Source organism: Eumetopias jubatus, unplaced genomic scaffold, assembly GCF_037043125.1.
Source record: "Eumetopias jubatus isolate StellerSeaLion01/CBP00866 unplaced genomic scaffold, mEumJub1_p1.0 scaffold_2, whole genome shotgun sequence".
NCBI lineage: Eukaryota > Metazoa > Chordata > Mammalia > Carnivora > Otariidae > Eumetopias > Eumetopias jubatus.
The window spans coordinates 190,871,444-190,886,494 of NW_028274808.1; the positions used below are offsets into that span (position 1 = coordinate 190,871,444).

The 15,051-nt window shown below is 43.1% G+C and overlaps 1 protein-coding gene across 1 annotated transcript in view; it reads right to left on the bottom strand.

The window, feature by feature from the left end:
- Positions 1-11,095, bottom strand: part of CC2D2A (coiled-coil and C2 domain containing 2A) — a 101,558-nt gene extending 90,463 nt beyond the window's left edge. The window contains exons 1-5 of the mRNA XM_088021354.1: positions 11,071-11,095; positions 10,776-10,864; positions 10,342-10,443; positions 4,487-4,588; positions 3,561-3,731 (exon numbers count right to left, since the gene is read on the bottom strand). Coding sequence (XP_087877480.1) covers positions 3,561-3,731; positions 4,487-4,588; positions 10,342-10,443; positions 10,776-10,864; positions 11,071-11,095 — 489 coding nt within the window. The remainder of the gene's footprint in view (positions 1-3,560; positions 3,732-4,486; positions 4,589-10,341; positions 10,444-10,775; positions 10,865-11,070) is intronic.
- Positions 11,096-15,051: the final 3,956 nt, after the last annotated feature.

The window sequence follows — 15,051 nt, forward strand, 5'->3', positions numbered from 1 at the left end:
GGGGTGGGTTAGCCCGGTGATGGGTATTAGAGAGGGCACGTACTGCATGGAGCACTGGGTGTTATATGCAAACAGTGAATCATGGAACACTAATGATGTAATGTATGGTGATTAACATAATAAAATAAAATTTAAAAAATAAAAATAAAAATACTGGAAAAGGGTCTGAGCAGACAGGGGCATGGAGTACAGGGAAGGGGCTTCACGGTAGGGCATGATTTATTTCAAAGGGCGGTTTTAGGAACACAGAGCTTCCGGGGAGAAACATGAAAAAAGGAGGAGAGGTGGCTTGTGGAGACATGTCACGTCTCATGTCATGATTTCAGAAGTTACAGATTTGTCGATAGCCCTGCCTTCCAAAAGCGGGTCCTGGTTCTCCCCCCTTCCTGTGGGGGCCGGACCTAGTTACTCGCTCCTAATGAGCAGGATATGAGCGCAGGTATGTAGCTTCTGACTCGAGGTCAGGAAAGGCACCGTGGCTTCCTCTTTGCTTTCTCTTGGATCTTTTGCTTTAGGGGAAATCAGCTGTCACGGCACGAGGACCCTCAAGCAGCTTGGAGGTCTCCCGACAACACCCAGCACCTGCCGGGCAGGAGAGTAAGCCACCTTGGCAGCAAACCCTCCCGACCCAGTCAAGCTTTCAACTGATTGCATTCTTGGCCTCCTTGTCTGTAACCTCACGAGACCTCCAGAGTGAGAACAAGCTGAATATTGATTTGTAAAACAGTTACTATGGAATACGCTGAAGTACTCCCAAGCTTCCATAAACCTAGGTAAAAAATTACATTTTGATTTTGTTGCTTGTGCTTAGGTGTCATATCCAAGAACTCATCACCAGGACCCATGTCAAGAAGCTTTTTTTCCTATGTTCCCTGCCCCCCCTCCCCCACCACGAGTTTCATGGTTTCAGGTCTTACATTTAAGTCTTTAATCCATTTTGATTTAGTTTTTTGTGAGTGGTGTAAGATAGGGGTCCACTTTCATTCTTTTCCATGTGAATATCCAGTTATCCCAGCACCATTTATTGAAGAGACTGTCTTTTCTCCATTGAGTATTCTTGGCTCCCTTGTCAAATATTAGTTGACCATATGTGCTTGGGTTTATTTCTGGGCTCTTGATTCTGTTCCACTGGCCTGTTTGTCTGTTTTTATGCTGTTTTGATGACTGCACCTTTACAGGATAGCTTGAAATCAAAGTGTGATGCCTCCTGCTTTGTTCTTCTCAGGATTACTTTGGCTTTTGGGGTCTCTTGTGGTTCCACATAAATTTTAGGAGTGGTTTTTTTTTTTTTTTCTACTTCTGTAAAGAGCATCATTGAAATCTTTGCATGGAATCTACAGATGACTTTTGGCAGTATTGACATTTTAATAATATTAATTCTTCGATCCATGAACATGGATAACTTTACATGTATTTGTGTCTTCTTTGACTTCTTTCATCAGTGTCTTAGCGCTTTTCAGAGTACAGGTCTTTCACCTCCTTAGTTAAATTTATTCCTAAGTATTTTACTGTTTTTGATACTATTGTAAACGGGATCAATTTCTTTATTTCATTCTCAGAAAATTTGTTGTAATTGTAAAGAAACACTACTGATTTTTGTTTTTGTTTTGTTTTTAAAGATTTTACTTATTTATTTGAAAGAGAGAGAGCATGGGGTGGGGAGAGCAAAAAGGAGAAGTGGACTCCCTGCTGAGCAGGGAGCCCGATGTGGGGCTTGATCCCAGGACCCCGGGATCATGACCTGAGCCTAAGGCAGACACTTAACCAACTAAGCCATCTAGGCCACACCTAGGTACTCCACACTACTGACTTTTGTATGTTAATTTTGTATGCTGCAACTTTACTGAATGCATTGATTAGATCTAACAATTTTTTGGTTGAGTCTCTAGGATTATTTCTACATAAAATCAAAGCATCTGTAAATAGAGACAATTTTATTTTTTCCAATTCAGATACTTTTAATTTCTTTTTCTTGCCTGATTGCTCTGGCTAAGTCTACTAGTATTATGTTGAAATAGGAGTGGTGAGAGTGAGCATCATTGTCTTGCTCCTGATTTTAGAGGAAAAGCTTTCAGCCTTTCATCATTGAGTATGACATTAGCTGTGGTTTTGTCATAGATGGTCTTTATTATGTTGAGGTACATTCCTTCTATGCCTAATTTAAGAGTTTTTATCATGAATAGATATTGAATTTGGTCAGATGTGTTTTCTGTATCTATTAGAATTTCTTTCCTTTTTAAAAATTAAAAAAATTATTATTTATTTAAAATTTTTTCATTTTTATTGAGATATAATTGGCATATCCAAATCTTTTTTTTTTTTTAAAGTAAACTCTGCACCCAACGTGGGGTTCAAGCTCACAACTCTGAGATCAAGAGTTGCATGTTCTACTAACTGAGAAGCCAGGCTCCCTGAATTTCTTTCCTTTTTAATGCTGCGTAATTTTCCATTGTAGGTATACACCATATTTTGTTTATCCATTCATCTGCTGATGGACACTTGCGTTGCTTTTCCCTTTTGGCTATTGAGAACACTTCTCTCAGCGTTAAGTGTACAAGTCTCTGTTTGAGTGCACAAGTCTCTGTTTGAGTACCTGCTTTTTATTCTTTTGTGTATATACCCAGAAATGGAGTTGCTGGGACACAGTAATTCCATGTTTGAGTTTTTGACCAGACTGTTTTCATAGCAGCTGCACCATTTTATGTTGCCATCAGCAATGCACAAGGGTCTAATTTCTCTACATCCTTGCCAGCCCTTGTTTCTTTCTTTTCTTTCTTCCTTCCTTCCTTCCTTTCTTTCTTTTTTTCTTTCTCCTTTCTTTCTTTCTTCTTTCTGTTCTTTCTTTCTTTTTCTTTCTTTTCTTTCTTTTCTTTCTTTCTTTCCTTCCTTCCTTCCTTTCTCTCTCTCTCTCTCTTTCTAACAATAGCCATTCTAATTTGTGTAAAATGGTATCTCATTGTGGTTTTGATTTGCAGTTCCCTAGTGATTAGTGATATGAAGCGTATCTCATGTACTTATTGGCCATTTGTATATCTTCTTTGGAGAGATGTCTATTCAAGTCCTTTGTCCATTTTTTTAATGGGATGTTTTCTTTTGTCTCACATGTGCCATGCACAGTTACAGAGTCTGAGTCATAGCTTGGGTGTGGAATAGGGCACAAAAAGCTAATCACCTGTGAGGTTGTGGGAAGAAGGAGAGCAAGGATTCATTTGCCTTGGAAAGGCCAACATTTTGCATATGAAATGAATACTAATCATTGTGTGGAGTCTAGCAAGAAAAATCTGTAAGCTGCCTTGTTCTGCTTTTTTTCTTTTTCCACCAGAAATAGATTTAATCAAGGTCCTTATTATATCAAAGGCTACAGAAAGTAACGTGAACGTAGTATTCCTATTGCTTTCAACTAAGGGATGGATGAGCTGTTGTGTGTGATGGTGCAGGTTTGTCCTCAGCCACTTTCCTTCTGGTGAAGATGTCATCATCATCATCATCATCACCATCACCATCGTGGTCATTGACATCATCATCATCCCTCACCTCATTACCATCATGATATTAAATACCATTTTGTGTTCTTGCACAGGAGGCTCTTCTTCCTCTCCTTCCTCCTCCTCTTGGTTCGTTCCATCTCTGTTTTTGGCTTTCAGTTTTTCTTCTGATTCCTCTGGTTCAGGATCAAAGTTGAAAGTGAAGAAGTTATAGGCTTCTTCGGCGGAAGGGAAGCCAGGTGGAACCTAAGGAGAAGCAGCGAGCAATAGAATTTCAAATTTTATTGAGAATTGAGAAGCTGAGATAAGTGTCACACAGCTCACTGAGAGCAGCTTGATGTTAGCGGCATCAAGCACTTTCTAGGCATCCTAAGCGTATTACCTTTGTCAAAGGTACGAGATTACCTGTCACAAATTTAACACGTGCGACAGGCAGTTGGTGGCTTCCTCGAATAAGTAATTTTAGTAGTCACTTTTTTATAAACTAGCAAACATTCTCATAGGCACATAAATATATTATTTACAGCAGTAACAGCTTTTGAAAAAAATGATTAAAATACCAAAAAGTAGATTCATTACTTTATAGGCCAATGTTGAGATAGTTTTGTTTAATTATGAGCAATCCAGGGGTCTGCTAACTTTTTTTAAAAAATGTTTTTTTTGGTTTTGATTCTTCTTGAGTTGGTACCCCCCCCCCCATTTTTCCCAGAATGAAAGCTGGTACAACTTCAGAGCTGAAAAAATCGTCTTTTTGCTAACATTTCCTACCCTTCCATGCATCCCCCTTCACCCAGTCAGACAGTATTCTAATCTCTCCTGCTGGGGTCTAGCATTTTAAAAGTAGGAATCAGTTCTCATGCTTTTTTCTTGCATATTCCATGGTAATAAGAGTCAGGGTATGTATATAAGCATCTGTCATTGGATATTTTTGAAAAACACAAACAAATAAACAAAAAACATGATTTAAAGCATGCATGATTTAAAAAGACAGGATCTCTCACCGGGGGTTTAGGCTTGATTTTTTGTACAGAATCACAGAATTTTACTCTTGAGTAACTCTGGGAATCATCTTCTTGTTGAGTCCTTTGTACCTCCTCATCTGCCTATATGAGCAGAAAAAAGGATAGAACATTTATTTATTATTTTAAAAGGGTTTTATTTATTTGAGAGAGAGAGCTCGCACGAGCGAGGGGAGGAGCAGAGGGAGGGGGACAAGCGACTCCACGCTGAGCATGGAGCCTGATGCGGGGCTTGATCTCATGACCCTGAGATCATGACCTGAGCCTAAATCAAGAGTTGGACGCTCAACCGACTGAAACACCCAGGTGTCCCGGGATAGACAGAACATTTAAATCAAGAAACTAAAGATGTTCTATAACAAGCCCATTAACTCTCAAGGGGAAACCCTCTGACCATTGGTGTAAACCATCATTCCCAAGGAACGAAATGCTTACAAATGTCAAATATATTTGAAGGTTAAGGTTGCTGAATATTTTCTTAGCTCTGCCTCTCTCAAGACTAAACAAATACAAAATTTTATACTCAAAGGACCCTAAAATGACAAATGCTTTTCTTCTACAGATCAATAGATTATCTAGTTCACAGAGGACCATTTCTAAACAATTTATGAGGAAAAGCATCAATAATGCCTGGGTGTGAATAAATCTGACATACACTCTCCAGGGCGCAAGGCCTGTCCTTATGAACCCCTGCATCTGCTCTCCCCACTGGAAACCAAATTCTATCTATGATAGCCCCAGGAGCTAATTCTCACTGTGGAGGTTCCCTTCGTCCTGTAATGACCAATCCACCAAGGGTTGTTCCCACTTTTTCCTCATCTCTGCTTTTAATCCACCCTTTCAGAACCTGGCTACTTCTCCTCTTCCACCCAGCACAGTTCAAATGCCAAGCTTTGCTTTTGAGTAACTCTAAGCCATTCCAGTAGCATATCTAGATCTTCATTGTGAGAAGGGACAAACTAATTCTACCTGTGATGGAAACCTTGTTATTATTATCTGGACCAAGACTTGTGTCACAGCATGGAATAATTTTCATCAGGGAAAATGGAATGTAGTGTACTTGCACTGGGCCCCTCCCACACAGCCTTCCCAAGTCCTACTTGTTTTTCCAGACCATGCGAAGCTACTTCCTTTCTCAGACTCCTCCATCCTAAAATGAAATCTCTTTTCTAGAATCTTATTGTCTGAGGCATATCAGGTGCTATTCTGTCTAGCTTAGTAATCAACCCATGGGCTCTGGAGGCTGACTGCCTGGCTGTGAATCCCAACTCCATCACTTACAGCTTAGACACTTGTTCTGAGCATCAAGTAAAGCAATGCACCCAAAATATGCCCACAGTTATGGCTCAATCATGGTGGGTCTTATTACCACATTCTTAATTTTCTTTTTACATGTCTTTGATCTCCCTGGTTTGTATTTACATCACATGACCATAAATGTTTTATTTTAGTCTGCCAGAAACTAGAGCCTGAGGCATAGAATTTTACATAAATGGGAATGGCATATATATATATATATATATTTGATATTATGATAGATTACATCTGAGTGATACTCTGGTTTTTCTTCTGGCCATGCTGGACATCTGGTTGCATACAGGTGAAATTTCATGGCACCTGGTTTTAGCTGTTCCAAGGATCTCAAGCTCTCACCACTGGCCTGTGGGACCCACTCAGACATTCTGAGACTTAGACAGAACCAGGAGGGCCAGGAGCCTTGGGCAAATCTTGCTGGGAACAGAAGCCATGAGACAAACACCCTCTCTTCCAGGTCCTAGGCAGGCAATTCTGAGAAACATCCTCCTCAGCAGGGCCCCGGCAGGATGGAGCCCTGGTCACCACAGCATTAGCCAGCTCAGTAACATTCACCAGAACGGGCTTTCCCTCCTGTTTCTTTCTCCCCAGTTCCCAGCTCCTGTTCATTGATACCACTTCTCAGAATAAGCCACACAAATAAGTCATGAAAAATCCTTGCCTAAGGCTCTAGTTTCTGGTGGGAAGTGGGGTCCAGAGAGGAGATAAATTATACCTCCAAGATCACACAGCTGGTGAGTGAGGTTGCCAGCATTTAACGCTGGGCAGTTGGGGTCCAGCATCTGGGCTCTTCCTGTCTTCCAGTCTTTGCTCAATAGGATGTAAATGGACCACTTTTTCAATATTCCTTCTGGGTTGAGGTCTACACATCAACAAATCTGCTTTGTGAGATATTCTGTTAAAAGCCTGAGGTCAGGTCTAAAAAAGGGCAGCGAGTCAATTGTTCATGTAACTTGGCTATTTTGAACCCTTGTCCACTGTATCACTGAAACCCAACACTGGAAGAGAAAGAAACCATGGAACACAGCCTGTCTGTCACAGCTTCATGGCAAAAGGAGTCACTCATTCCTGCCAGGTCAGCCTGTCCTGTCAGGGAGGGACACCATGTATGCAGGTCGTTGAGACATGAGCTGAGCTCTGCACCCCCCCAGCTCCTGCCCACTCGGTTTTACTCTTCCCTTTGGTAAGTTATACAGCCTCTGCTGGCTGAATCAGACCTTAAAAAGGTACTATCATGATTAATCCGAATCTAAAGAAATATAAAATACAATGAAATTGAATATTGAAGCTGTTTCATTCCCTAGGCCAAAATGTATAAGCCTGCTGCCTCTTCTTCTTCCCTGCAATTGGCTAAGGTAGACACACATATTTATCTCGTTTAGTGTGCCTCAGAACTGATTTTTCTTTACTAGAACTTTTCTTTCTTTCTTTCTCTTTCTTTCTTTTCTTTCTTTTCTTTCTTTTCTTTCTTTTCTTTCTTTTCTTTCTTTTCTTTCTTTTCTTTCTTTTCTCTTTCTTTCTTTCTTTCTTTCTTTCTTTCTTTCTTTTCTTTTCTTTTCTTTTCTTTTCTTTTCTTTTTCTTTCTTTCTTCCTTTCTTTCCTTCTTCTTTTTTTGTGGAGAGCTAAAATCATTCAGTATTGTTATGGTTCCAGGGCTGTGCTGAAAGCAATTTTCTATATCTTTCCATATCGTTCACCAAAATTCACTTTCACAACCACTTGGGATCATCAAGGAGAAAAAAAAAAACCAAAGGGAGGTATTTTTAAAAAGCCCGTGGACTGGAAGGTGAGTTATAGCCCAGATCTGAGAGCTCCTGGCTTAGCTAAGTGAAGACTGAGAGCATTAGCCGTGTGCCACCTCTGGAAGAGAGCGCCAGGCTCTCGATGCCAGGTTTCGTCTGAAGTTACAGCATCTTATCCCTTCTCTGCTCTATTTCTCCTTTCCTATCATTTCCATGTTCCGTATAGTCCTTCCTTTTAGTTCTTAAAATATTTTTAAAAAACAACTTTTCTATGATAGATGAAACTTTAATTGATCCCCAAACTGATATGAGGTAACCACTAACCAATTTCCTTTCGTTTAAGAAAATTCTAATACTGTAACCAGTCCTTACCTCTACACTACATAAGCTGATTTATAACAATACACCTCTGAGCCTCCTTCCATGTTCTGGTTTGAGAGCCCCTGGCTTGCAAACTGTCTTTTTGGTATAAGCACAATAAACTTTTACTAATAGTACTTCAGGGACCAAAAAAAAAAAAAAAAAACCCACAAAAAAACAAAACTTTTCTGGGGAAAAAAAAAAGAGAGATAAGGCAGTTGATGTTTGTCTCATGTTGTTTTGCAAATTGGCCATGAATGCACGCAGAGGGCAAGGAGAGACTGAAGAGAAGCAGACCATTCTAGATGCAGAGGTGGCAGTTTTAATCAGCAAGGGAACTTACGAGGCACGTCTTGGGTGGCTGCAAGATGAGATCCCCGTACCTGCTTGCCAAATCTTAGAAGTCTATACAGAGGTCCTAACTGGGTTCAGGCAAGTATACCAGGCAGATGGTCAACACCACACTCCTATCTCAAGGCTGTATCCCCGGGGCAGCTTCTGGGAGTGGGGAAAGCAAGTGGGACACACATTCCCAAGACAAGGGAGGGGTTGAGGAACCTCCAATTGCTTCGGTCCAGCTCGCAGGTCAACCAGTGGTCATGCCTTTTTGATGACCTCTTCTAACACCTCAAATCCATAGAATGGCTCTTAGGGGATATGGAATATAATAGATATAAGTCAAGGTCCTGCTCACAAAAAGCAATACTCTGTAAGCCAAGGGAGTATATTTTTACTTCTACAACTTAAAGCTTTATTGGGGTATCATATTCATGGCCCATGGACAAGTGAGAGCTGCCATGACTTTGTGAATGGTTATCAATCAGAAAGTATAGACAGGCTCAGGGGCGCCTGGGTGGCTCAGTCAGTTAAGCATCTGCTTTCAGCTCAGGTCATGATCCCAGGGTCCTGGGATGGAGTCCCTCATCAGGCTCCCTGCTCCGCGGGGAGCCGGCTTCTCCCTCTGCCTGCCCCCCACTCATGGTCTCTCTCTCAAATAAATAAACTCTTAAAAAAAAAAGTGTAGACAGGCTCAGATATAAGAGACCCGACCATCTGATCACTTAACCCATCTGACCAGATGCCAGGATTCACACACCTAACAACATAACGGAAGTGTTTGTGTCAAGCTGATGAGATTTTACGTAGTTTTCCTTTATTTTCCAATATTTTAAAATTATGGCTCTTACAATGAAGAACATAATTTAGAATCAAAGAAAAATAAATGTCTCCACAGCAGAATGGAGCAACAAACTGTCATAAAGCCATTTCATCAGACCACAGAACGTTTCTACTAAAGAATCTTGGGCCATGACACATGAACACGGATATAACTTTCCTTGTAATCGTGCAATCTTTGGCTTGTTTGGGATGAATATAGGCAAAATGTTATAACATCTCATCACAGAAAAAGAAAAAAATGTTAAAACATCTCATCCTCTAAGCAATCAGTGGTTTTTCTACAAAAACTCCTTCACACCTACGCTTCTTTGTCTCAAGAGTGAAACCAACCCAAACCATCACCATCCACAACAAACAAGTGGCTTAGACTTGTAGACGCTTCACTGAGCCATTTGCTCTGTTCTTTCCTTCCTTCTTCCACCCTCTTACAGGCTTGTCCTTCATCTACACCCCTGACAAGATTTTTTTCTGTCTTTTACTGGCTTCCTGTCCTCCTCATGGGCCTTAACGGTCAGTTTTTCTCCAAGTGTCAAGACTGTCCTCATTCAGTCTTCTTTCTGTCAGGAGACAAAGGCTGCTCAAAACTCCAAAACTCACCACAGTAGAAATGCTTCCAAAACCTGTTTCTCCAGGCCTGGTCCCTTCCTTTGTATGTGTTTCTAGAGGCGCACACATTGACATGTCCCCCTAGCACCTCAGATTCAAACAAAATTCACTCCAGTGCATTCAAACCACCTCCCCAGTCTGTGGTCAACCGCTTTCCATGGCTTGTAGGAAACCACCGAGGCCCTTTGTGTGATATTCAGGGCCCCCACCATCCCACCTTACTTTCCTACTGCACTCCTATCTCTCTCTGCTTCCCAGCAAGATCCACAGGCCAGCAACGCTGAGCCAGGAAGACAGACTGGGAATGACAAAGACCTGAATTCGATCCTGACTCTTGCATGCATGCCCTGTGATTTGGGAATGGGCTCGCGGCTGCTTTGAACCTTAGTTTCCTCATTGGTCAAATGTGAACAAACACTATAGAACCCACACCATCAGAGTGTTGGGGTAATGAAATATGAGAACATAGGGAAAACACCTGGCCTGAGCAAGACTCTATAAATAGTAGCTACGATGATTATTGATAAGCATTGAGTGCCTCCTTTGTGCACAGCTCTGTTCTAGAAACTTGCGCGGGAGATGTTATATTCTGCTTCATTGTTTTTGATTGCAAAGTAGAGAAGGTCCTTTTCTCACCTCCGTGCCAAATTCAGTTTCCAATTCTTTCTCTCTGGGACTTTGTAAGTGCCTGGGCCGAGGGATGGGAATTTCCTGCAGCAACGTGCTTTCTGCTTTGGACTGCAAAGTCAAACAGAGAATCACTGCTGGGTAGCAACAGGAATGCTGCGAAAACCTCAGTCACCATCTTGGTAGGAAACAATCTGTAAAGACTACATGCTGCACCTCTTCAAGAGAGAAGAGCAAATGAAATGGTTAAGGAAAATGACACTGACTACTTAAGCATAATTTTCCACCTGTGCCAATGTTAAATACCACATTAATATTTAAAACAAGAAAAACAAATCTAACGGCATTCAAACCGTGCAGTTTTGAACAGACAGAGCATTCCAGATGAGACCTGAGGAACGGCAATCAGCCACCGAGCAAAATATTCATGTGGTTTTTCTCACCCTTGCAGCTTGTAATTTCTCCCTCATGCGTTCCCTCATGGAAAATTCTGCAAAGCTTGTCCTGGAAGCTGAAGGAATTGGAGGTAAGCCTAAAAAAACACAGGAAAATCACTTTAAAACAAAGTTTTTTTTTTTCTTCTCCCAAAGGGAAGATGAGATTAAAAAATAACATGAGAATGTAATTTTATTTTGCAAAGTTAGAACTTTACATAAGCAAACGTGAGCTCATGCTGACAGACGTCCATGTGACGTACTGAATGCATGTCTTGGCTTCTTTGTGACTGACAGGGCGAACCTCGGTCCTGCCAGGAGCGCCACATCGACTTAACCAAGAGTAAAACGAATGACATTCGACGGTTCAAGGCACAGACACACCAATTCAATTACCAGTGGGAACAGACCTTCCAATTTGTTGAACTGAGAAACAGGCTTGTAGGTGAACATACAGCTAATGAGTTCGGGTTCAGCTTTCAACAGCGTGGATCACTTCAATCAGAGAAACCTTTCTACAGTCCCAAGCCATTGCCCTAGGCTACATCGTAGACACGACATGTATTTTGAACCTCTTATTAAATATATATGTAAATCTCATGGGCCGTTGTGTAACTTTGAGGTTCGGGGAGGGCACAGGTGTTACTACCACCAGGGGTCTTGGGGACCTAGACTCTGAGGCCCCCGGAGTAAGTGACAGGCTCTCTGACTGCATACCTGGGATGTGCGATGTTTGGGACTGTTCCTGGTTCTCTTGTTCCCAGTGCGCTAAACTAAAGTGTTTGGGGAACAGAATGTTAACCACATTTGGAGCAGAAGGGCCGAACCAGGGCAGGGTAGGATGTAAGATGGCAGAAGGAGTTTGGGATCGAATTATGGGGAGCCTCTGATGTCACATGAAGGAGCCTAGAACTTATTCTCCAAGCGGTGGGGGAGTCCTTGGGTTGCAGGTATGGGGTGGGTGGGTGGAGCTAGGAAGGCACCAGGGACCCCAGGTTGGAAGTCCCCGTGAGTCAGTGGGAGCAACCACACAGAGGCCACGAGGAAAGGACAATAGGACCCAGTGACCAGAGGAGGTCATGCGGTTCTCGCAGTAGCGCATCTTCCCGGCACTTGTCAGGTGTGCAAATCCTCAGGCCAGGCCCAGACCTACTGACCCAGAAGCTGGAGCCCAGCAATCTAGGGGATTTAAGCACACACTCAAGGTAGAGGACCCCTGGTTTAGAGAAAGAAGGAGGAGGTAATGATGTCTGAGTTTTGACTGAGTTGACACTGATGGGCCTTATTTGGCCACAGGACACATGTCAGGTGCTGGCGGGATGTGAAAACGTGTGCTTGTCCAGCACCTGGGGCTCTGGGCAAGGCCCAGGCGTGGAGGAAATACTGAGGAAGCATGTCTACCCTGGCGGATGCTGGTGTCTGGAGAAAGCCTTTCCCGAGGCAGAGCATGCAGGAAGAGGGGTTTCTGACACCTGTGGCCATCAGCACTATTGAGAGGAGGAGGGCTGGCAAGTGCAAGAAAAAGCGAGAGAAGATACTCTATTAGAAGGGAGAAGGAGTAGCAGCGGGGAGAAGGAGTAGCAGCAGGGAGAAGGAATAGCAGCGGGGAGGAGTAGCAGCAGGGAGAAGGAGTAGCAGCGGGGAGAAGGAGTAGCAGCGGGGAGAAGGAATAGCAGCGGGGAGAAGGAGTAGCAGCGGGGAGAAGGAGTAGCAGCAGGGAGAAGGAGTAGCAGCGGGGAGGAGTAGTAGCAGCGGGGAGGAGTAGCAGCGGGGAGAAGGAGTAGCAGCGGGGAGGAGTAGTAGCAGCGGGGAGGAGGAGTAGCAGCGGGGAGGAGGAGTAGCAGCGGGGAGGAGGAGTAGCAGCGGGGAGGAGGAGTAGCAGCGGGGAGGAGGAGTAGCAGCGGGGCGAAGGAGTAGCAGCGGGGAGAAGGAGTAGCAGCGGGGAGGAGGAGGAGGGCTGCAAAGGTCTCTGCTAGCAACAGATTTGCAGCTCCTTCTGCGCTGGCTTCGTGCACAGGGGAAGAGGGTCCCGGGCTTCCAAGCTCATTTCTGCAGCCTGGCACACAGTTTGTTAGGTTGGGTGATAGAAAGGCAGAAAATCCTTCTTCTATCAGGCTCCAGCCATGGCACTCACTCCGTGCCTGGAAGGAGGCAGGAAACAGTGACCGTAAAGATGGTGGTCTTGGGTGTGTGGGTTGAGATTCAAGTGCTTTAAGAGAATCTCCGTCAACCCAACGAAATGCCCTTTGACATTCTTTTTTAACTCGTTTGGAAAAATGATCGAGCCATTACTTTCCATTTTAAAGATCACGTCAACATGGCAGATCCTATCCGCTGTTCTGTACACTTAGGGTCCCGAGACTTTTCCTGTACAGCATTGGCCACGTTTTGAACTTACATATTTGTGTGATTATTTGGTTGATACCAGTTCCCTCCCCCAGGTTCCACGGTCCCCAGCCACAAAGGGCAGGCACATGGCAAGTGTCGTTAAGTGAGTGTGGTCCCCTGAGCGGGTAATGAAAGGGCTTCTGGACTCATGGTCGCCAGGCTTGGGCTCCAGCTGGCCACCCACCTTGCTTTTGCCCCCAAAAGAAGGATGTTTATAGTCAACAATAAGTGTCTTTAAACATGAAAATGCACCTTGCTTATTTACTTCCCCTCCTTTTTTTTAAAAAAGAGAATCAGTTTTTCAACTTTACTTAAAATAGCTACCATTTATATGTAGTTCACTATAATAATTTTATATATTTGTCTTTAAAAGGGAGACAAGATGTTTTATTGAACACTATCTCTTCTGAATAAAAAAAAACAAAGTGGCTTCTCTAGGACTGCTTTGGAAAAGCTTTGAAAGATTTTGAAATGGTAAAAAGTAGTTCTTGCTTGACATTTTAGGGTCCATGCTAGCAGAAGACTTTTCAAGGGTGTGGACATTCCCGAGTCTGATCTGCACAACTAGCTGGGGAGGTGTCATTTTCCCAGCGAGAACGTGACCCACTCGAGGGCACAGACTTTGTTGGTGATCTAGGTACCTGGCACTGAGTAGCACTAAATCAGTGAAGGAAAACATATAAAGGAGGGTGTGAGGGAAGCTGTACAAACAAAATAAATGTAATTCTCATTTGGGTGAAACCAGATGGCGATGCACAGTTTTTTCAAGATAACATGATGAACCATGTGTACTCTCATTCACTTCGTTTAACATAATAACTGATAGAGATTAGGTGCTTTCATTTTTATCTGGGTAGAATAATATTGCAGTGCTTCTTTAAACAACTAGAACTAAAATAACCCTTCTAAGACATTGTTTCCCCTAATTTAGTGTCAGTTCCTTCACTACATTACTACTGTGCTATGGGATCCCAAACCGTGTCTATTTTTCCTGCCCTGGGGACCAGAGCTGACTTGCCAAGCCCGAGGAGAGCTGTGACTTCACAGTTACACACAGGGGCTCTTTGACACAGCTGAGCAGACCTGGCGTGAATAAAGTTTCCGCAGAGTCCAATGTGAAGGGTGTTATGAAAATAATTTTTAAAAATTAGGAAGGACTTGATTTGGAGGCCTACAAGAACTTGCAGATAATGAGAGAATTGTGAGACATTCTGTTAAACATATATATATATATATATGACATCAATCGGTATGATATACAGATTTCCTTGGCAAGGTGGTGTTTCTCACAGAGGCAGCAGGATGATGTCCTCACAACGCTGCTCCGGCTTCCCAGGAAACCCACCCATCCCAAGGCTGCATCAGCCTCGTGTTTGCAAATGCTTCCGGATCTTCTCTGCTCTGTGTCCTTTACCCTCCCTGTCACCATGCTCACCGTACCCCATCTCTCTCTCCTTACAGGCTTCACGAAACGGTGGACACTTTCCATTTTTCTCTTAATCACTTCCTTTAAACCTGACCCTCAGGAAACACAGCCACTTTCTAGGAAGACAGGCACTGCATTTTGAAGTAACGTAATCTCATCTGTCCCCAAGTCGATGTGATCTTGTTTTTACGGAGAAGTTCCTACGGTTCCTTCTCCACCATCTGCAAGTCCTCCCCTCCTCCCCTTACTGGTGCCAAGAGACTCCCATCCTTCTTGCAAGGTGTTGTTCTGCGACTCTCACTGCTGAGGCCTGAGCTCTCTGTCTACCGCGGTGTATACCAGGACTTTCCAGGGACTTGACATAAAATCAGAAATGGGGTATTTGGGTTTGGATTTGTATTGGTATTATCTGGATTCACATAGAACAGGTGAGCATGATAATGATTGTATGGCGACCTCCCTCTTCCGCTC